Below are 23,838 nucleotides of genomic sequence, written 5' to 3'. Positions count from 1 at the left end.
TAAAGACAATTCAGACCTTTTGAAGGGTCTTGGTCATATTAGAAGGATAGAAACTCCAACAAATCTTTTAACGGCAGACTTTAATCATTGTTTTAAAGTTATCATGCAGGTATAATGCTGAGGTAGAGTCTGCCCGAAACACTGCAGATCCACTGTAAAACTCCAAAAAGAAAAATATGCACAAAGAGTGTGACCATTCAAAAAAGGCAAGTTAAGCCCACACTTCTCACAGAGAGACATACACAAGAAGAACATGGAAAGAAGTTCAGTTATCAGAGTGCAGTAAGTAACAGTAAAAGTAGAGACAACTTTTCTGAAAGACAGGGAAATAAGGAAACAACTGCTACAGGGGTAAATGGAAGGAGATAAGAATAATTTTATGAAAGGAATGAGCTAAGAAACTATTAGAAAAATTATGAAAAACACTTCTCTCTCAATACATAAACCCGAGAGCTGAAGATGACCACATCCAATTACTAGAGCAGCAAACAAGATCTGAGGTAATGGGAGTTGGTGTATTATGGGTAAGGGAGAAGCTTCAGAGGTCCAGATTGCCGTGAGCTTCTGCAATGGCCAAGACGGATCCGAGGGACTGGATCCAAATCCATCAGTCAAGGACAGAATTAAAATTGACAACATCAGATCACAAGTTATCCCCTCACAATCATTTTCCCGTTTGATGTCACGAACATCTTCAAACAGTGAATAATCTATTTCTCCCTTACCAGAACTGGTAGACACAAAGTCTGAACTAAGCCCTGAGCTAACCCCAAGAAAATCACTCCTGTCTAAAGTAACAGTGACATGAAAAAACAAACATCTAACTTGTTGCTTTTTTTACAGGAATGTCTAAAGCAGCAGATATATTTTTGAGAGGTAAAACCTTCCTAAAGACAGGCATCCCAGTCTGGCTAGGCAAACAGGTATTCTTTGCCCCTTCCTCCAACACTGACAAAAGTGGTTCTCCTTTGCCCATCAAGAGGATTACAGTAGCCATGCAAGATGTCTACTGCCCAGTTCATGGTGAGTGTAGGGACTATACCAGAAAGGCCCAAGGAAAAAAGATGAATGGTTTGAGGAACCATAAATGGTCACAGCCGAGTTACCCATCTGTGGCAGAGGCAATTTAGTAGCCTGCTTAACAGACAAAGGTTACTTGAAAATATTCTTCTTTTGAGGCTGGAAGAAAGAAGAACTGAGGAATGTGCATGTTGTTCAATAGTTGTTGTTGTTTGTCTTTCGGCTTTTCCCAGTTAGGGGTCGCCACAGCAGAACTTCGGTCCGCTAATGATTGGCAGTAGATTTCTACGGTGCCAAGTTGCCAGCTTGACATCCAACCTTCAACGAAGGCGCGCCTATTCACGCATGTCTTTCGGAATGCCACTTGACCACGGGGAGGCCATGCAGACTCCACACAGATGGCACTCCCCGCACTCCAGCCGAGAATCAAATGGGAAAACCATTTGCTGTGAGGCAACAATGCTACCGCTGCACCACCACGGATCAAGTTGTTCAATAGTGAAGCTGAAAAAAAATGCCTTAATCCCTATTAAGTTTTGCAGCAATAGCTAGTGAAACAGGTAAGTATTAAACATTTGATTTTTTTTTTTTTTGGTAGAAAAAGTAAAAAGCACTATGAACATTTATCTCAGCCCACAATTTAACACAACTTTTCAGAATGGAGAGAGTCGTAAATTAAGTTTAACAACTTTTTCCAAAAAAGTAGAGAGCAACACTCCTAATAAAACTGAATAAAAACTTTTTTCTAGCTTAAAAGAAACACTTTTGCAGACAAAGTAACATTTCCGATAGGAAACAAAGTAGTAGCTTTTCCCCAAAGGGACCTTATCTGCCAAGCAACAGAGAAATGTTAGCCAAATGTCGATCCTTGAAAGCCTGCAATAGGAGCACTCTCTGGTGGCAGGAAAGCTCTGAAGGGTTCAGTGCTTAAACCACTCTTTTTTTCTTCAGTTATGCTCAAGTTGGTTAACAGTTTGGCTCTTGGAAGGTGTCCTTAAGCACTGGATGCTGGCTGGCTGTTATATCCTTGGTAGGATATAACCCATATTCTACAACTACATCAGCAATGATCAAATGATAAACATCATATTATAAATTACTCATAAATCGCAAAATCAAGAATAGTACAGTTGTGTACACTTACCATAAATGTAGATGTTCGAGTGTATTCACTGTTGCAGTCATTACATTTGGGTAATCCTGCTGGCAGGTTGCCCTCAGTCGGCCTGAATTCCAAAGTCCTGGGTCCTGTGTCAGCTGCTGTCGCCCCTTCCCTGACGTCAGGTCGTCAGGGGTATAAAAGCTGTGGTCGACGCCATTTTCTTTAGTTTTTCTTGCCCCAGATGTCAGGTGCCCCCTAAAAGGGTAGCCAAAATTTATATATATATATATATATATATATATATATATATATATATATATATATGCACCAATATAAATTTTACCTTCCTCTACAAGCAAATACTCCACATAGGTTGTATAAATCAAGGAAGGAAAAATAGGTTGCATCAGAAGAAAGGAGGATGGTGGGTAACCTGGACTGCAACAGTGAATACACTCGAACATCTACATTTATGGTAAGTGTACACAACTGTACTATGTTCTTCGTGTTTCACTGTTGCAGTCATTACATTTGGGTAGAGTCCCAAAGCTATGGTTGGGATCCTGGAGCTAAACAGCGTTAGGAGCGGCTATGAGGCCCTGCAGAACTGCAGTGGCAAAGCCTGCCTTGGATTTAGAGTAGAGTGGCAGATGATAGTGCTTTGTAAAGGTGTGCACTGAACTCCAAGTAGCAGCCTCTAAAATGTCCTTGGTTGGTACTCCCCTAAGAAAGGCTGCTGAAGTGGCTGCAGCTCTGGTTGAATGTGGCCTAATGCCCTTGAGATAGCCTTTCCTTGTGATCCTGCAGCATATGCCGCTAGTATTTGCTCTGTCTTTCCGAAAACTTTGGTTCTGTCCAAGTAGAATCTCAGCTGTCTGTGTACGTCCAAAGAATGCAGAATTCTCTCCACCTTGTTCTGTGGATTTGGATAAAAAGTTGGCAGATGAATAGTTTGGTTAAGAGCCACACTGGACACCACCTTAGGCATAAATGTTGGGTTTGTCCTCAGAGAGACCCTGTCTGGATAAAAAAATGATAAAAGGTTCCACAGCCATGAGTGCCTGTAGCTCTGAAACTTGTCTTGCAGAAGTTATTGCTAGGAGCAGAGCTGTTTTCCAAGATAAAAACTTTATATTGGCAGTAGCAGCTGGCTCAAAAGGAGGCAGGGTGAGTTTTTCCAAGACATAGTTGAGGTCCCATGCAGGCATTGATGATCTCCTTGGAGGCCTTAAATTTTTAGCTCCTCTGAGGTACCACTTTAATAAGGGATGAGAAAAGATTGGTGGCTCTGTATTGTAATGAGCCAAAATGGCAGAGGCATGAATTTTAATAGATGAAAAAGATAGGCCTTTGTCCAGCATCTCAGTTAAGTATTGCAAAATCTGAGGAATATTTGGCACAGCTGTATCAATTCCTTGTGCTTGGTTCCAAGCACAGAATCTCTTCCATTTTCCAGCGTAAGGTTTTCTAGTACTAGGCCTTCTGGCTTCCAAAATGACATCCAACACAGCTTTATTGAGAGGTGTGTTTTGTGCGACTACATTTTCCGCCATGCTGCCAGGTTTAAAGTCCTGATTTGGCTGTGCAGGATCGGATTGTTTTGCTGGGACAGTAGATGAGGTATTTGAGGTAAGGTCCAAGCTGGGCATTGACACAAGTTCCTTAGTATTGGATAACAGTACTGGTGGGGCCAGTCTGGGGCAATTAGTATAATCTTTGGCTTCTCCTGTCTGACCTTTAGGAGTACCTTGGGGAGGAGAGGCAGTGGGGGAAAGGCATATACCGATAGGTTTTTCCAGCTGAAAGATAGGGCATCCACTTTCCATGCTTGTCTGTGATAAATCCTTGTGCAGAATCTTTTTAGTTGGTAGTTGTGAGGGGAGGCAACTAGTTCTATGTCCGGGCATCCCCATTTCCTTGTTATCATGCTGAAGACTTGTGGATTTAGCTGCCACTCGTGGGGATCCATGTGGTTTCTGCTTAGTTCGTCTGCCAGAGTATTTTTCCTTCCTGGCAGGAATTGTGCCTGCAGATGTACTTGGTAAGTCAATGCTGTGTCCCACAAAGTCATGGCTAGTCTGCAAAGGGGTTAAGAATGTGTGCCCCCCTGCTTGTTTATATACCACATGACCGTGGTGTTGTCTGTCTTTATCAGTAGTTGTCCTGGATGAAGCGGGTCCTTGAAGGCTGTCAGGGCATTTTGAACAGCTAGCATCTCTTTTCGATTGATATGTAGATGCATTTGGTTTGAGGCCCATGTGCCCTGAATGCATCTTCCTGTCATGTGGGCCCCCCAGGCATAATCTGATGCATCCGTTGTTAGTGTCTGCCTGGCTGGGGGTAATGTGAATGGCTGTCCCTTGTTTTGGTGACAAGCCTTTGCCCACCATCGAAACACCTGTTGCAGACAGGGAATGAGAGTAATCATAGTTTCCAGGCTGTGGCAATGTTGAGTCCAAACACTTTTTAGGTACCATCGTAGCTTCTTCATATGCAGTCTTGCATATGGAATTAGTAGGATGCAGGATGCCATGAAGCCCAAAGCCTGCAGAATTTTTCTTGCAGATAACTGGGCCTTTGTTGCCAACATTTTGAAAAAGGTGGTCAGTTGCCTTTGCTTGTCTGGCATGAAATAAGCCATTTGGGCAGTTGTATTTAAGCTTGCACCCGGGAATATTATCTCTTGAGAGGGTACTAATTTTGATTTCTTTTCGTTGACTGTGTATCCTAGACATGTTAGAAGTCTTTTCACAAATGCCAGATTCTGAAGAAGAATGTCCTTGTTCTCTGCTTGAATTACACAGTCGTCCAAGTCAGGATACATCTGTATTCCCCTTTGTCTGCAAAATGCAATTACTGGTGCCAGGCGCTTTGTAAAGACCCTGGGTGCAGTAGATAAGCCAAAGGGTAGTGCCGAGAATTGGTAATGCATTGAGCCAGCCTTGAATCTGAGGTATCTTCTGCATATTTGTCTGACTGGGACATGCAGGTATGCCTCTTTTAGGTCTAGAGTTACCAGCCAAGCATTCTTGCCCAGCATGGGCAGAAGCTGCTGCAAAGTCATCATCTTGAATTTTGGTATATCCAGGAATGTGTTCAGAATAGATAGGTCCAGTATTGGTCTCCAGGTCATGTCCTTTCTGGGTACCAAGAACAGTCTTGAGTAAAATCCTTGTCCCTGCTCTTGCTCTGGTACTTGTTAAATGGCCCCCCATGTCCATGAGGGATGAGACTTGTTTTTGTGCCTCTGCCCATTGATTTTTTGGCAGATCTGGCCCGCCATTTGCCTTTGGTAGGGTATGGAAACGGAACTTGTACCCTTGTGACACGATATTTAGAACCCACTTGTCCTGGGTTATAATGTGCCAATTTTGAGAAAAAAGTACTACTTTTCCCCCAAGGGTGCTGCCAGCAGATAAGTGTTTGGTGCTGGCAGGGGGACATCATTGGGACTGTTTCCTGTATGGTTGTGATTTGTCTTCTCCAACTTTGGAGGTAGAAGCACCCCATTGCTTTGACCTGTAGGAACCTTGCACCTTGGATCTGCCTCTAGGGCGTCTGGATCTGCCCCTTTGAGGTCTGTCTGACACAGGAAAGGACCAATTCTTTGTAGGCCAATGTCTGCTAAACCTAGGTGGTTGTACTTGTAAAAACCTTTGACAGTTTGCATAGATTTAGCTTTGTCCTCCATTTTTTTTAACACCTCCTCTGCCTTAACACCAAAGTATCATACTGTAAAGGTGCATCTAATAATTTAACCTTGACATGATCAGGCAGATTTTGTTCCTTTAACCAAGCATGCCTTCTAATTACAGAACCCGTAACTGCGGCCCTGCAGGAGGCCTCCAAAGAATCAAAACCACATTGCAAAGTATGTTTTCCAACTTGTTCAGATGCATGCAATAAATCCTGCATTTCCTTGTTTTCTGCACATTCAGAGTTTAATAACATTTTCTGTTTAAGCAGTGCCATGGCATGTTGCTGATATTTAAGCATATGAAACTGACAGTTTAAGGCCCTTATAGCCTAGGTAGCAAATGTGTAAACCTTTTTTTCCCCATCTATCCAGTGCTCTAGAATCTCTGTCAGAGGGGGTAGGGTTTTTTGCAGCAGAAGTCTTAACTCCTTTGGGACCCTGTGAAATAGTTTCTGGGTCTGCAGCAGGGTTTTTAAAAAGGAATTTATGAGAGTCAGGGGACCCTGTAATATCCGTCAGGCTTAACAGGAGCTGGAGGTAGAGAGTTAGGGGTAAGACTAGACTCTGAAAACACATCATCTACAATATCTAATGCAGGTGGGATAGCTAGTGGCCTGTGTTGGGGTAGTAAAAGGAAAGGCCTGAGCCTCTTTTTAGATTCTGAAAAATCTTGGCTCTCCCAGTGGAAATGCTCTCTCATGGTATGCAAGGTTTCTTCAAAAGAATAGTCCTCTGGAGGAGAAGCTGAAGGTATAGATTCTTCAGCATCAGAATCCTCATAGGGGGGAAGAGAATATTCCTGATCAGAAGAGGAATCCGAAGAAATAGAAACCTGATCTGAAGATTCATAGTCAGTCTCTTGCCTAGGCCTCTTATCAGGAGGGGGATGGGAACCCCTGATCAAGGTAATTAAGTCTTCAGCCATTTTGAGCATCTGTTTTTTGGGCATAGAGGCCTGTCCATGTGGCCCCTGAGTTTGTTTCTTTGCTTTAGAAGGTGCTTTAGTCTTTACCTTTGAAGCTGAGGTTAGTTTAATGTAAAGATGTTTAGGTCTGAATACACCCTCAGAAGCCGGTGCCTGCTCAGCGGCTCCAGACCCATCTGAAGGAATAGTATCCAAGGCTCCAATACCTTGAGTTTCCAGTGGCATGGCCGACTCCACGTGGGAGTCAGTAGCGGCCTGCGACTCTAAAGTAGCGGGCGTCAGGGGCTGCGAAAGCACCTCACTGAGAACCGGCAAACCGGCGACTGGCTTAGGAGAAGCTTCGTCGTCGGTTTTGGGCCTCGGTTGTCTATCTCTCTCCTTTTCTTTGCGTTTTTTTGTGAACTCCGGTAGTCGGATGGCTATCCGATGACATTTCTGGATAATTAAACCGGCGTCCAAAATAGTTTAAAGCAAAATCATACCGACGCTTAATAGTGCGTGGGTTAAATCTAGCACAAAACCGACAACCAGCAACGTTGTGATCAGGGCCTAGGCAAGGAATACAGTAAGAATGAAAGTACTTATGAGCTATTTGCTTTCCACAAGAAATACAATTATTAACTTTTTCTGACATCAGTCTGGAGCAAGAAAAAGGTTTCCCCAATGGGGTACTTAGCTTTATTGAAGACTTCAGATCTGAAACTCTAACACAAAAATGTCAGGAGTCGGCCGACCGGCACTTGCGAACTGCTTCTGCTTCGGGCACCACGCGGCAAGAAAGACTAAAGAAAATGGCGTTGGCCGCATCTTTTATACCCCTGACGACCTGACGTCAGGGAAGGGGTGACAGCAGCTGACGCAGGACCCAGGACTTTGGAATTCAGGCTGACTGAGGGCAACCTGCCAGCAGGATTACCCAAATGTAATGACTGCAACAGTGAAACACGAAGAACATCTTATTAGACTTGAAACTCAACAGTTGGCTTTGTGAAGACAAGATCCTGTCTATTTAACCTGGCAAAGTTCAAAAGGTTACAGAGGCTGCAGATGATGGCTATTGAATGTATGGGGTATATTATAACCTGGCCATGGCCTACAGCCCCATTTCCCCATGCTGGCATCAAATAAAACTAAATCCTTTAAAATCAACCCATATATGGGATGCTCGATAGCAAACTAGCTGAAAGACAGCCCACACAGTGTAAGATGCAGATTCCTCATAAGAACGTATGAAAGTGATCAATGGCACCCCTCAGGACTCAGAGCTAGAACCTCTCCTTTTTCATATTTACTTCTCAAATCTCCAAGAAAACAGCCAAGACCTCTGGCTAACAAAGTTTGCAGATGATTTCAAACTGGGGGTTGTTTTTGTCACCCTATGGCACTCAAATCCCAAAGAATTAACTCTTCCAGTAAACTCTTGATGTACTAAAAATGGGTTCAAACTAAATGTTGTGTAACTTCATCACTTTCAATACATGACCTCCCACTTAAGGGTCTATATCATAAGCTCGAAAGCTTAAAAGAGCGAATGCTCTTTTATCGAGCTGTAAATATTGAAACCACTAAGCTTTTTTTTTTTTTTGCAGACCAGTGATTTTTTTCCCCCTGGGAAAAAAATAGCTGTTCCGTGTTTTCGGTATTTAGTGGTTTTGATGATTAGTGTGCAATGCAAGAGCGTTCACTCTTTTAAGCTTTTGAGCTTGTAATATAAACCTTCACTTAATACTGTGCAGACAACAAACTACTATAAAACAAAAATCTAGTAAGGGACCAAAGTACTTGAGTTAACAGCGCCCTCTCTTTTGACCATCAGGTGACAACAGTTGCCAAGAAATCCTTTTACTTAGCCTGGCTAATTACCAAGGAATATTATCAATGTCTAAAGGGGCAATCATTCCCTTGAAGTCAGCAATGATCATCCCAATGATATAGTATAATGGACCGTTCAGGCAGGATGCATCTCACTAAACAAATCAACACAATAAGAAAGACCCCAAATGTTCCCAGCCAAAATGATCCCAGGCCTAAAGTTCTAGCACTACCTGGGAGGCTGGAAGTTCAATCCCTTTAATGAATGTCTTTGTAGACTTTTGAGTGACATTGCTGCCTTGCTTACAAAGCCAATAGAGGCCCAAATGTTGTGGACTTCTTGTACCTCCGCAAGTCTAATATCGCCACCAATACTAGAACCAAGATCCTAAATCTTTACCAAATGGTAAACTATTCATGACAAAGGGACAGACTATGACCCAGTATTGCACAAACATATGGAGTAAACTTCCCCTGCATGCCAAGTACTGCAGTTCACCTTTTAACATAAACTAGATGACTGGCTGTCTATCTGCAAATTTACTCTGTGATTGACTGACTGGCCCTTCTGGAGAAAGGAGGTTTGTCCTAAAAGAGGGAACTAACAAGGTATGACTAGCCATAAGACTCCATGGCCTTGGAACATCTATGACTCTATGAACAGTTCCTAACTTGCTACTACAGGTCAAAGTACCATTTTCGCTAGGCTAGTCTTGATGACTGGATGGGCAGACACAAACTTACACCAGAGTTATCTTACACAGCCCTGTTCAATTTGGAAGTTAGCACTGCTGAGTGTTTAAAAAGGTGGCAAGAACTTTTAAATGCATCTACATAAAGGCACTTGTTGCTAGGCATATTATGGTCTCCACATCCACTTGCCTAGCATTACTCCATAATCTTACCAGTACCAAGAAGCAAGAAATATTTTAATACTAGCTCAAGCTTTATACTCATGAAACTACAAATGGTTCATATAAATGTATATGATTATCTAAATACTTGAAAAATAGAAGTTATGTTCTTACCATAACGTTCCATGTTAGTTGTCTTCTTCTCGCCTTCTTCTTGCTGGATGGGTTCGGAGCCGACCTCGGCTCCGACTCGGCCACTCTAAAAGCTCGAGAGTTGGTTCCACCGGCTCGAGGCTCCCCTTATATCCCACAATGCTAGGCGTGAGTTATCTCAGATCTCGTTTGTAAGCTAGGCCCAGCTTATAATAGTAACAGAATAACTATAAACAAAGTCCACCTCTATAAACCAGGGAGAAGAGAAGGGTGACCTACATCCTGATCCAGGAAAATATGCACAGCAGCATATACCTAAAGTAAGAGGTGGTAGAAAGAGAGGTCACAATCAAAACTCCTCTAGGTCTGTCCAGGCCAGGGGGAAGGAGGGTGGGACGCAAGAAGAAGGTGAGAAGACAACTAACATGGAACGTTATGGTAAGAACATAACTTCTATATGTTAAGTTGTCTATCTCGCCTTCATTCTTGCTGGATGGGACCGCGTCCCTAGCACCTTGTCCCGGGTGGCCTAACGGAACAGACTCTTGAGAACAGTGGAACCAAAGTTAGCTCTATGCCTAGAAGCTAAATCCAACTTATAATGAGAAATGAAAGTGCGAGGAGTAGCCCAAGTAGCCGCTGCACAAATGGTGTCAATAGGCAGTCTGTCTTGGAAGGCTATAGAAGTAGCCAAAGCTCTGGTAGAATGGGCTTTAGGTTTGTTAGGCAGCTTTTGGTGTCTAATTTCATAAACAAGGGAAATCAGAGATGTTAGCCATCTAGATAATGATACCTTTGAAACTGAAAGTCCCTTTCTGCCTTCTGCATAAGAGACAAACAGCTGGTCAGATTTTCTGAATTGTTTGGTTCTATCCAAATAGTATCTTAACTGACGATGAACATCTAGCCAATGCAATTTTTGTTCAGACCTGTTAGAATATTCTGGAAAAAACACAGGAAGGTCAATGCTTTGATTTAGGTTAGGCCGAGGCTATCTTAGGTAAAAAGGACGGGTTGGTTCAGAAGATACCCTGTCCTTATGGAACAACAGATAAGGAGGTCGACAGCTGAGTGCATGAAGTTCTGAAACTCTTCTAGCTGAAGTAATAGCTACCAGAAAGAGTGTCTTCCATGATAGCAATTTTAAAGAACAGGAGGCTGCAGGTTCGAAAGGGGAAAGAATCAAAGAACTAAGAACTAAATTTAGGTCCCAAGGAGGAGGAGGATTTCTTATAGGAGGTCTGAGTAGAAAAACTCCCTTCAAAAATGCTTTGCAAAGCTTGTGGGACATTATGGCAGACTCTGAAAAGCCCACATGAAAGTTAGAAATAGCTGCCAATTGAACTTTAAGAGTAGATGGAGATGAACCTGCATGGAAGAGTTCAGCTAGAAAATCAAGGACCATTTGGCTGGAAGCAGTGAAAGGATCTATGTCCCTTCCTTGAGCCCAATAGGCGAAACGTTTCCACTTACTCAAATAAATCTTTCGAGTGGAAGATTTATGGGAAGCTATCAAAATATCTCAGACAGAGTGAGATATTTGAGGAAGCCTGGCTAAGGTTGGAACTGGAGGAACCAAGCAGTGAGGTTCAGAGAGGGAAGGGAGCGATGAAACTGACCCGACTGATGGATCAAAAGATCTGGAACTAGGTCCAGATGCTAAGGTCGCTCCAACAGAAAATGATGTAGAAAGGGGAACCAAACCTGTCGAGGCCAGTAAGGAGCAATGAGGATCAACGAGGCCTTCTGAGCGATAGCTTTCTGTATCACTTGAGAGATTAGTGGGAAGGGAGGAAATGCATACAGAAGTCCCCGGGCCAAACTTGGACTAGAGCGTCTCTGCTGGGTTGGCCTGGTAAAGGGAATAGGGTGAAATAATCTCTGCACTTGCTGTTTTGGGGAGTAGCAAAAAGGTCGCAGCAAGGCTGACCCCACTTGAGAAAAATTTCTCTCACAACAGAGTCTTTCAGAGACCACTCGTGAGGCATGAGGATAGCTCTGCTCAATTTGTCCGTGATTTGATTGGACTTCCCGGGGATGTGCGTTGCTATCAGAAACCGCTGAGAAGAAATCGCCCATTGCCACAGTCTGAGTGCTTCTCGACACAGGGGGTAGGACCTGGTTCCGCCTTGTTTGTTGATATACCACACTACAATCATATTGTCCGTCTGGATTGCTATCGTTCCCAAGGGAAGAGAGTCTTGAAGGGCTTGCAACGCTAAAAGCACTGCTCTCATCTCTAGAACATTTATGTGCAAGTGGCATTCGTCTGGTTGCCATGTGCCCTGGACAGTTCTGCCCTGATAATGCCCCCCCCCACCCGATCAGGGAGGCGTCCGTTGTCAGAGTAGCAACCGGAGGGGAAGGGACAAAGGGTCTTCCCAACAAGAGCTGAGGGGAAGACATCCACCACAGAAGATGATTTCTGCATGTTTGCGTAATCATGATGGTGTGGGACATCGGAAGTTGCTGGTATGACCATTGCGTGAAGAGCATCCATTGAAGGATTCTCATGTGGAATCTGGCTAATGGAAGCAGAGGTATGGCAGCCGCCATAATCCCCAACACTTTCAGAACTAACCTGGCTTTGATTCTGTTGCTGCTGAAGAGGAGCGAGACCAGTTTGTGTATGTCTGTTATTCTCTGATCTGTTAGTCTCGCAGACATGTTGACTGTGTCTAGATTTGCGCCTATGAAGGTAATAGTACGACAAGGCGACAAAACAGACTTTTTGCAATTTATTGAAATGCCTAAATTTTGACAAATGCGAAAGGTGTAGTCCCTGGCCAATAGAAGAAGATGCTTAGTGGGAGCTGTGAGGAGCCAGTCGTCCAAATATGGAAACACCTGGAATCCTTGACGTCTCAGGTGAGAAGCTACCACTGCCATGCATTTGGTAAACACCCGGGGGGCAGTGGTGAGACCAAAGGGCAGGGCCCTGAATTGAAAATGACTGGTTCCCAGCCTGAAGCGGAGGAATCTTCTGGAGCGTCTGTTCATTTTTATGTGATAGTACGCATCCTGAAGGTCTATAGAGCACATCCAGTTTCCCTTTCCCAATAGGGGAAGGATGGACTGCAGCGTGACCATCCGAAATCTTGTTTTCTTGACTGACTTGTTCAAGATACTGAGATCCAAAATTGTTCTCCAGTCCCCTGTTTTCTTAGGAACTAAAAAGAACCTGGAGTAGATTCCGGATCCTTGCTGGTCTGCTGGAACTGGCTGTATTGCTCTTTTTGCAAGCAGCTTTGAAATTTCCAAAGCTGCAAGATCCCTTTGAGCGGGTGGAACATCTGGAAGGGATTTTTTTGATTGGTTTGGAATGCGAACGAAGGGAATGGTATAGCCTTCGGAAATGATGGACTGTACCAATTTGTCTTGAGTCAGGGATAGCCAGGCTTCTGGGTACAGTGACAATCTTCCCCCGACTGCCTCCGAAGGTGGGCAGTCGGGCAACACCTCAGGGATGCTGAAAGGGCTTATCAGAGAAGGCTTCTCGATTGCCCTGGTTCTGGACCCCCTGCCTCTAGGGCGGCGTCTACCATTGTTGTTCCCCTCTGCCTCTGGCGGGAACCGACTCTGTCGTCAGGCGAAGTCCCTTGAGACTGTTTATGAACCACATTTTTCCACTTTTCTGGCCTTTGGGGTAAGGCCTAGAAGGAGTGGAGAAACGGACCCCGACGGCAGAAAGAGTCTTGCCATCTGTCTCGCACCTAGTCAAGGTTTCTTTCACTTGAGGACCAAAGAGATGATCCATCAAACGGGAATTAGTGAATGACGTTTTAAAGGGGTCCGCAAAGTTGCATAGCCGCAATCAGGCATGCCTGCGTAAGGCCACACCTGTCCCTGGACCCCTGGTCGCTCCATCAGCCGCATAAGAGAGGAGGCGCATGGAGGAGTTAGCTATGGAGTTCAGGGTAGCCAGCTGAGTGTTTATCTTGTCCTGAAAACCCGCAGCCGTAGGATCCTTCAACATGTCACTCGCTTCTTTGATCAAGTCCCTTTGAAGACGAGTAAAATGGCATAGGTAATTCAGCGAATGCATAGCAAAGGTCGCTGACGAGAACATCCGCTTCCCGTACCTGTCCATAGACCTAGATTCTTTGTTAGAGGGATGAACAGGCACTGAAGGATCAGCTAGTTCCTTCTTGGTGGCAGCAGCTACCACCATAGCATCCACAGAAACACCTTTTGTGAGAAATTGCTTGTCAGTTGGTGCTGTTATAAATTTGGAAGGTCTCCTGGGGGTAGGGTCCACTGAATCAGGAGCCGTCCAGGCCTTCTTTGCAACCACCTGCATGAGGGGATCAAAAGGGGGGGACACCCAGGAGGTGGAAGGGCGAGAGCCAAACGCCTCAAGATACACAGATTCATCCTCCGAAGGGTTAAGGGCTGGCCAATTTCCCCTCTATTTCAGGATCTCTAGAATGTCTGCAAAAGAGACATCTTCAGAAGGGGAACGTGGGGAACCCTCGGAATCCTCTAAATCTGTGTCAGAGGTGACAGACTCAGGTGAGTCTATGTGCTTCCTCTTACACTTTCTCTTCCTAGGGGGCTCCCCTGCCAATTCAGGGGAGGCCTCAGAAGAGGATGAGATCCCCACAGGGGATTCTTGAGGAGCTAGCTCTCTGCAGTCTGGGATGAGGGAGTGAGTCAACATAACCAAAGGCACCGAAGAGGGAGGGGCGGACGGAGCAGACTGTGGAGTCGAACAAGGTTCCAACACACTCCGCATGACCTCGAACGCACCCCTGTCCGGCAGAGCCAGAGGTCCCCGCTCCGAGAAGCTGAGAACCTCCCTCGGCACCGACAGAGATGGCTCGAGGCGATGTCGGAGCCGAACTCACCAGCCGAAGCACCGAGAGGGAGAGGGGGTCGGACAAGGGTCCGATGCCACTCAACCCCTCGAGCCGACGAGGAAGCCGGCGCCGAGATTCTTCAAAAGAAGAAATCGAGCCGCGACGGAGCCGAAGACAATTGTATCGGCTCCGATGCTACCACAGTCTCGGTCCCGAGACGCCCCGGCTCCGAGCTCAAAGGAGTCGGAGGAGGAATATTTACTGGAACAAGTTGAGGCATCGACTGATGAGTCGGACTCTAGAGCATTTGGGCCAGTGCCTCGGACTTCAAAAGTCTACTCACTACCCTCTGGAGGTCGTGATCTGAGAGCCTCGATGACCTGGAGGAGTGAGATCTGTGGCTCCGTTCAGACAGCAAGGGAGACGCTGGAGCCGAATGAATGGAGCCAAGGGACGGTGACCTCGATCTCTTTCTAGATGTCGGCTCCGATGGTCTGATCGGAGCCGACTCAGGAATCTCTAATGCCTCGGCTCCAGCGAGCCGAGAAACCACAGATACTGCAGTCAAAGACTCATCGGCTCCAGCCGGAGCCGATGAAGGAGGAGGCTCCGAAGCCTTAGGCCTCGACTCTGAAGCTGGAGCCGAGGTCTTGGAAGCCTTAGAAGGTTTCCCCGATGACACAGAGAGGGAACCTTCAGGCTTAATTAAACCCCTCAAAATGAGTTTATTTTTTCTCTCCTGCAGGACTCTAGGGCTGAAGCCATGGCATACAGCACAAGAGTCCTGCAGGTGTAAAGGTCCCAGGCAATACACGCAAGAAGTGTGACCGTCTGTCAGAGACATTTTCTGACAGCACGAGTCACACTTCTTGAAGCCTGAGACCTTTGTATCCTTGGACATAGTCAAGGAACCTAAGTGTAATCACACACAGAAAAAGTACAGTTTTGTACCTACCATAAATGTAGATGTTCGAAGATCCACATTGCTGCAGTCCTTACATATGGGTAGTCCGCTGTCCTCGGTCGGCCCGAATACCAAAGTATTAGGCTGACGTCGGTCAAGGCGCTTAAAACTGACATCAGGACGTCAGGGTACAAAAGCGCATGACCTACGTCATATCCTCAGTCTTTTCTTGCCCCAGATGTCAGAAGGCCCTAAAAAGAAAGGCCAAAGCCAAAAAACAGCAAAGAACAACCAACCATCCCTGCACTAACCATATTTACAATATTTACAACCCAAACCACACAACCACCTCTAACTACAGAGGGGAAGGAGGGAGGTAATTGGACTGCAGCAATGTGGATCTTCGAACATCTACATTTATGGTAGGTACAAAACTGTACTATGTTCTTCATCTCACATTGCTGCAGTCCTTACATATGGGTAGAATCCCAAAGCAGAGGTAAGGGAGGATGGCAAAACTATAAAGCATTAGGAGCTGCCAAAATGCCCTGTAAAATTGCAGTGGAAAATCCAGCCCTAGATTTAGAGTAAAGTGGAAGGTGGTAATGCTTAGAGAAAGTATGCACTGAACTCCAAGTAGCTGCCTCCAAAATATCTTTAGTAGCCACCCCTTAAAAAGCTGTAGAAGTGGCAGTAGCCCTAGTGGAATGAGGCCTAATCCCAGCTGGAATCTCCTTACCATGATGGGAATAACAGAAAGCAATACAAAAACCAATCCACTTAGAAATAGTTTGTTTTGAAACAGGTTTGCCCTGAGAACCCAAAGCAAATGAAACAAACAACTGCTGAGACTGCCTGAACCCTTTAGTTCTGCTCAAATAATATCGCAACTGTCTGTGTATATCCAAAGTGTGCAAAATCTTCTCCCCTTTATTTTGGGGATTTGCATAAAAAGTAGGCAAATTAATAGTTTGGTTTAAAGCCACACTAGAAACCACTTTAGGCATAAAGGAAGGGTTAGTACGCAAAGACACCCTATCCTTGTGGAAAATTAAGAAAGGCTCAACCGCCATAAGGGCCTGTAATTCAGAAACCCTTCTCGCAGAGGTAATGGCCAACAAAAAAGCAGTCTTCCATGATAAATATTTCAACTCGGTAGTAGCTGCAGGCTCAAAAGGTTGTAGAGTGAGTTTCTCCAACACAAAATTGAGATCCCAAGCAGGAGTAGGAGCTCTACGTGGGGGTCTTATATTCTTTGCCCCTCTAAGGAATTGCTTAAACAAAGGATGAGAAAATAATGGTGGGTCACAGTCATAGTGAGCAGAAATTGCTGCAGCATGAACCTTTATAGAGGAGAAGGACAAACCTTTGTCCAATAACTCAGTAAGGTATTGAAGAGCAACACTTAAATTAGGTTTAGAAACATCAAAGTCCTTTGCTGTACTCCAAATTAAAAATCTCCTCCATTTATCTGCGTAAACTTTCCTTGTAGTAGGCCTTCTGGCCTCCAAAATAACATTCAAAACTTGTTGTGGAAGCTGAGACCCTCCAGGGTTTAAAACAGAATATGCCAGGCTGTTAGATGCAGAGAGTGAAGTTTGACATTGAGTAAATGACTGTTCTCCTGAGACAGCAGGTGTGGAATCGAAGGCAAAGGCCATGGAGGCTCCCGTACCAGACTTCTCAGTAATGGGTACCAGTGCTGTCGAGGCCAATCCGGAGCTATTAAAATCATAGTTGGCTTGTCCTGTCTGACCTTCAGGAGTACCTTTGGGAGGAGAGGCAGTGGTGGAAAGGCATACACGTGAAGATTGCTCCAATTGAATGAGAGAGCATCCACTTTCCAAGCTGTGGGATGAAACCTTTTTGTGCAAAACTTTGGCAACTGGTAATTTAGTGGAGAAGCGAACAGATCTATGTCTGGAGTTCCCCATAACACTGTCAATTTTTGAAATACATGAGGATCCAATTTCCACTCGTGGGGATCCATAATTTGTCTGCTCAACACATCTGCTAAGGAGTTCTGTGTTCCTGGCAGAAACCTTGCCTGAAGATTTAGCTGTAAACTGAGAGCAGTCTCCCACAAAATCATTGTTTGTCTGCATAGAGGGTATGAATGTGTCCCCCCTTGCTTGTTGATGTACCACATGACAGTTGTGTTGTCTGTTTGAATCAACACCAGCCCTGGAAGAAGTAAATCCTTGAAAGCTATCAATGCAAATTGGACTGCTAACATCTCCTTCAAGTTGATATGTAAATGTTGAAGTCTGGCAGGCCACGTGTCTTGTACCCATTTTCCATTTAGATGAGCTCCCCAAGCTTTGTCTGAGGCATCTGTCGTTAGAATCTGACTCGCCTCTGGTCGGGTCACAGAGAGTCCCTTGTTTAGGTGACATTCCTGAGCCCACCACAAAAATTCCTTTTGAATGCAAGGTATTATCTGAATGACAGTGTCCATATCTTGGCAGTGTTAGTCCATACATTTTTGAGATACCATTGTAGCTTCCTCATATGCAGTTTGGCATTGGGAAGTACCAGAATACAAGATGCCATGAACCCCAAGGCTTGAAGGACTGTCCTTGCAGTCAGCCTGGACTGACGAGACAACTGATGGAAATAAAGAGAAAGATTCTTTTGTTTGTCCGGGGTCAAAAAGGCCATCTGGGATGCTGTATTCAGTCTCACACCCAGAAAGCACATGTCCTGAGAGGGTACTAGACTGGACTTTATTTCGTTCACAGAATACCCTAGGCATCTTAACACTGCCATCACATACTGTAAATGATGAAGAAGTTCGTCCTTTCCTTGAGGCAGAATCAGGCAATCGTCCAAATAAGGATAGATTTGTATTCCTCTTAGCCTGAAGAAAGCTACCACTGGAGCCAGAACCTTCGTGAACACTCTGGGTGCAGTAGATAAGCCAAAGGGCAATGCAGAGAACTGATAATGAAAAGTCCCAGCCCGAAAACGCAGATACTTCCTGCAACTGGGCCTGATAGGAACATGAAGGTAAGCCTCCTTGAGATCCAGAGTCACCATCCAGTGATCTTTGCCCAGCAGAGGTAAAAGCTGTTGTAACGTCAACATTTTGAACTTGGGAATGTCCAGATATGTGTTGAGGATAGATAAATCCAAAATTGGTCTCCACGTGTTCCCTTTCTTTGGTACTAGAAACAGGCGAGAATAAAATCCTAGGCCAACTTCTGGCAGAGGGACCGGTTGTATAGCTCCTATTTGAAGTAGTAGAGAAATCTGTTTGTGAGCCTCTAGTCTTTGCTGAGGAGGGACGTCTGGCATGCCTTTGAAAGGAGGCAAGGTATGGAAATAAAACTTGTAACCTTGGTGTATGATATCCAATACCCATTTGTCCTGGGTAATTAAAATCCAATTTTCCTTGAAGAGTGCCAACCGTCCTCCCAAAGGTGCTGCCAGGCAAGAAGGATCTGGCAGCTGAAAAAATAGGTCATTGGGCCTGTTTACGAAAGGACTGGCCCCTGCCCTCACTCGAAGATTGTGCAGGTGAACTCCATGTTCTAGGTCTGAAGGAACTCTGAGCTCTGCCCCTACCACGTCTAGATCTACCCCTAGACTGAGAATCAGAAGAAGGATACGTCCACCCCTTAGCAGGCCAATTTCTACTAAACTTCGGAGGCTGAACTTGCAAAAAATCTTTAACAGTCTGCATAGACTTAGCCTTGTCTTCCATTTTCTTCAAGACTGACTCCACAGGTGGACCAAACAACACTTCAGACTGCAAAGGAGCATCCAAAATCCTTGTCTTAACATGATCAGATAAATTCTGATCCTTAAGCCAGGCGTGCCTGCGAAGAACTGAACCAGTGGCAGCCACCCTAGAAGAGGCCTGCAAAGCATCGAAACCACACTGTAAAGAATGCTTACCCACCTGTTCAGAGACATGCACCAAATCTTGTAATTCTTTACACTCAATGCCTTCTGCCAGAGCATCCACCTTAGATTTCAATTGAGAAAGAAGAAAATTTTGATATTTCAACATATGAAACTGGCAATTCAAAGCCCTCATTGCTAAGGTAGAAGATGTATAGACCCTCTTTCCCCATCTATCCAAAGCTCTGGCCTCTTTATCTAGAGGAACCGGATTCTTTACAACAGAGGCCCTGACACCCTTAGGTCCCTGACTAATAGTTTCTGGGTCCACCCTAGGGCTCTTATAGAGATATTTATGAGCCTCAGGCACCCTGTAATACCTATCCGGTTTAACAGGCGCAGGAGGCAGAGAATCAGGATTAAGTGAAGCCTCTGAAAATACATCTTGCACAACATCCAGAACAGGGGGTATAGCTAAGGGCCTATGTTGAGGTAAAAACAAAAATTCCCTAAGCCTTTTCCGTGAATCAGAGAAGTCCTGACCTTCCCATTTAAAATGTTCCCTCATAGAATGAAGAGTCTCTGAAAAAGAAAAATCCTCTGGAGGAGAAGCAGAAGGAGTGGAATCTTCTGCATCAGAATCAGAATAAGGAGTGTACTCCTGCAAGTCTTCAGCCGAAGACTCTGAAACATCCGAAGCCTGTTCAAAACTTTCCAACTCTGGCTCCACCCTAGGCCTCTTATCAGGAGGGGGCAAAGAACCTCTAATCAGAGTAATCAAATCTTCTGCCATTTTAAGCATGTGCTTCTTAGGCACAGACCCTGCCGAACTAGGACTGACACCAACAGAAGCTAAACCTGGCCTGCCTCTGGAAGAGGCCTTGGAAACAGAAGGAGAGGGTCTAACCACCCTGGGAAGGGAGGGGAGTACAGAAGCCTGAGAAGCCCCTTCAGCCTGACCTGCCTCTTGAGAGGCCACATCCTGCAAAATCAAAGTCTCCCCCTGAGACTCCAGAGAAGCCTCCATCGGAACCACCGGTTCCACTGAAGTCTCTAAAGAACCGGCGTCCGGAACGGACGACTCATCTTGCCTAGGTTTAACCGCTTTGTCTTTGCGCTTCTTCGTGGAAGCAGGCGTCGGAGTATCCGACGGCATATTATAATTGCACCGCTTACCGAAGACCAGCCTAGCACAATCCAACCTTCGCTTAATAGTGCGCTAATTAAACCTAGCACAAAAGCGACACCCGACTACGTCGTGCTCAGGCCCCAAACAAGGAATGCACAAAGAATGATAATCCCTATGCGGTATCTGTTTCCCACAAAAAATACAATTATTCACTTTTTCTGACATCCGGTAATACACTGAGGCAAGAAAAAACCAAAATATTCCCCAACGGGGTACTTAGCCAACTTGGATTCGGTCTGAAACTCCGAACTCGAAAAATTTCAGAACGCCGAACGGTACTTGCAACGCTACTTCTGCATCGGACCATGCGGCAAAAAAGACAGAGGATATGACGTCGGTCATGCGCTTTTGTACCCTGACGTCCTGATGTCAGTTTTAAGCGCCTTGACCGACGTCAGCCTAATACTTTGGTATTCGGGCCGACCGAGGACAGCGGACTACCCATATGTAAGGACTGCAGCAATGTGAGATGAAGAACATCACACACACACAGATTACACTGATAGGGGTTCAAAGGGAATATTTAAACTAAAGGTAATTAAGTTAAAATTCCCTAATCAACACATACACACCCTAAGGAAAGGGAAGGGAGGGCCCGAAGGCCTTAGGGAAAGAACTATAAGTTCTTTAGAAAAAAAGGGGGCTGGATAAAGGATATGAAGGGATAATATCCACTACACTAAGGGGAAAGAAAAATACACTAAGCTAGCTTAAGTCTAAAGAATTTAAACTAGTCTGACTTTCACTAACCTGGAGCCGGTAGAAAACACACCTCGATCGCTGTAGCGGCAAACGAGATCTGAGGTAACTCACGCCTAGCATTGTGGGATATAAGGGGAGCCTCGAGCCGGTGGAACCAACTCTCGAGCTTTTAGAGTGGCCGAGTCGGAGCCGAGGTCGGCTCCGAACCCATCCAGCAAGAATGAAGGCGAGATAGACAACTTAACATTGTTTTATTTTAATTCTACACTAAAAGATTAGAAGTAGAAAATGTGCATTGCAGAACTCACTTCTAACACCATCAAAATTATAGTCATATGCTAGGATATCTCTTTTCTTCAGTGTGATATATCATGGAATATACAACCATCCATCCATCCATAACTTTTCTTCTCCATTTTGCACATGGGGTTGGAATGTCACTTCAACAGTGACAATCATCTGGAGCCAAGGTATAGATCAGATCCCTGGGTGGCTAGCCTTGACATGGTAATTCTTCCACACCACAGGCTAGGCTTGATGCAGTAATTCTTTCACACCACACTCACACAAACATTCACATCTATGGCCATTTTAGAGTGTCTAATCCACTTACTGCATGTCTTTGGAATGTGGAAAACCCATGCAAGGATAGGGAGAATGTGCAGACTCTTCACAGAGGGCACCCCAGCTGAGAACAAAACCAGGAAACCTCTTGCAGTGAGGGGACAACTCTATCCACTGCACCACTGTGCTGCTCCAACTACTACTACTATCATGTAGTATACAAACATATGGGGTAAATGCATGAAACTGACTGTCAGCTCCATTATTCAGTGATAGCACAATCATTCTTATTAGTATATCTCAGAACTGGAGATTGCCGCTTATAGTCTCAAATGAAAATAAACTGCAGTACAGATAATGAGAGGAAAGCCCCAATTGTGAACTAATTACAGAAACAGTTCCAGCTGTAACCAGGCACTGTGCTGACTCTAAGTACTCATGCCGAGATATTACACACTAGGGATGTATAATGTTAAGTTACTTAAAGGGCACGCTATTTAGCTTTAAAGTATCCTCTTGTCAAGTTAATGCAGTACAACATAAAATACTGCCTTAACAAATATTAGCACCAGCTACCATGACCTTGAACAAGTTATTTAGCCAGACACTGCTCCCAGGCACCGCTGAAAAGTGTCTGTATGTCCAGTGTACCTACTTTGTTAACAAATGGTTATTACTATTAGTATTAGTAGTAGTGGTGGTAGTAGTACCACTTTTTATGGATGAACTTTACATGTACTGGAGTCACAAAGCTCCTGTTTCACCTCTTTCCCTAAAGAACAACCAAATGAAAGATTACCATTAATTCGATGTCACTTCCAATTATATACAGCTGGTCCTCCATGGAAAGCTTTCGGTTTAGATGGGACAGTACATATGAGATTCCAGGAAGTCGAACAGTGGGACTGGTCAGAAGGCTACCCCACAGAGCACTGTAAAATGCCGGTTGTTCCACTGCTGCAGCAATCTTTTCCAGCAAGGTATTGGTTCTAAAGAACAAGAAAACAATTCATGTTAACTTTTACCTAGAAATTATTGTGCATATGCTTTCAGATCCAAACCCCTTAAAAAGATGAACTCCTAATCAAATTATCACAAAACAATTACACCAATGCACTGAAAAACAAGATAATCTGCACAAGCTTGCCCAACCAAATACCAAACCAAACAAGAAACAGCTACAGGTGCAATCCACATGATGCAACACCCTCCACAATGAAAAGAGTTGAGCAAAAATACAAGAATCAAGTAATTACGCTCCTAGCTTATAATAAATACCCAAACCCACCAATCAAATCATAAAATCTTCATTGTGTGTTTAACCAATGAAAAAAAACATATTGAAAAAACAAAATGACTCCTAAAAACAATTAATAAATCTACTGTCAAAATTATAATAAATATAAAAATATACATGTACATTTATTTTATACAAGCCATGGATAACTTGTCATTAATGCCTGAGAGTTTCTCTGCTGTTAGTCTGACTTGCCAAATCAAGTCATGTTTTTCAAGTAGGGTGGACCAGTCCCTGCCCAGTTTTTCATGAAAATTAGGGCAACAACCGCACATCTAGCCAATGCATTACTTGTATCCTCCTCTTTCATGATTTCTTTAATATGACTATAGAACCTTTTCTGAGGCATTGTTCAGTTGTCCCTAAATAGAAAAGAAGGCCAGGTGTTGCAATTCAACAAATATCTAATCCTGAGGTACCACAATTGAAATTGACCTTAATATTCAACAGGCTATAACCACCAAAGTCAACATCATTACACATATATAAGGAACAACACTGCTTGCACCACCTGCATTTTTTGCATCCCCCAACATTACCACTTGTATTTAATGAATTCCAACCTCTCCTTTAAGTTAGGTGCCATTTTATAAACAAAGTTAGGATGATTTCCTACACATTTTTGGATTTTGGGAAATATTCAAGTATATGCCAATGTATTTGCCGAGTAGGAAGGATATAGCATCTCAAAGGAATGGAGATGATGGCAAACATTTTGGTAAAGCCATGATTCTCAAGTTCTGTATTCAAGCACCAAAAATGAAAGCTAAGATTCAAAAACATTGGGAATACAATTTGTAACATCTGCTTTATCATGGGTACCATATTTCTAGAAAACGTAGTGTCTGTGGGTGCAAACATCAGTTTGGGGCAAGTATTCCTTTTAGGAGGGGTAAACTTAATTTTCTGAAAATGTACATAGTTATGTGTGTTTGTTGCAAGTTAAAATGAATGGGGGTTCTGAAAATTGATTT

General features: G+C 44.3%; 1 protein-coding gene across 1 annotated transcript in view; it reads right to left on the bottom strand.

Annotated features, from left to right (window-relative positions):
- DOP1A (DOP1 leucine zipper like protein A) overlaps positions 1–23,838 on the bottom strand; it is a 2,183,138-nt gene that overhangs the window by 1,559,019 nt on the left and 600,281 nt on the right. Inside the window, exon 5 of the mRNA XM_044073353.1 lies at positions 22,367–22,556. Coding sequence (XP_043929288.1) covers positions 22,367–22,556 — 190 coding nt within the window. The remainder of the gene's footprint in view (positions 1–22,366; positions 22,557–23,838) is intronic.

This window comes from Protopterus annectens, chromosome 1.part1, assembly GCF_019279795.1.
Source record: "Protopterus annectens isolate FY-2018-M chromosome 1.part1, PAN1.0, whole genome shotgun sequence".
Classification (NCBI taxonomy): Eukaryota; Metazoa; Chordata; order Ceratodontiformes; family Protopteridae; genus Protopterus; species Protopterus annectens.
Note: the sequence above shows the minus strand (reverse complement) of the source record. Positions and strands in the feature narration are given on the sequence as shown.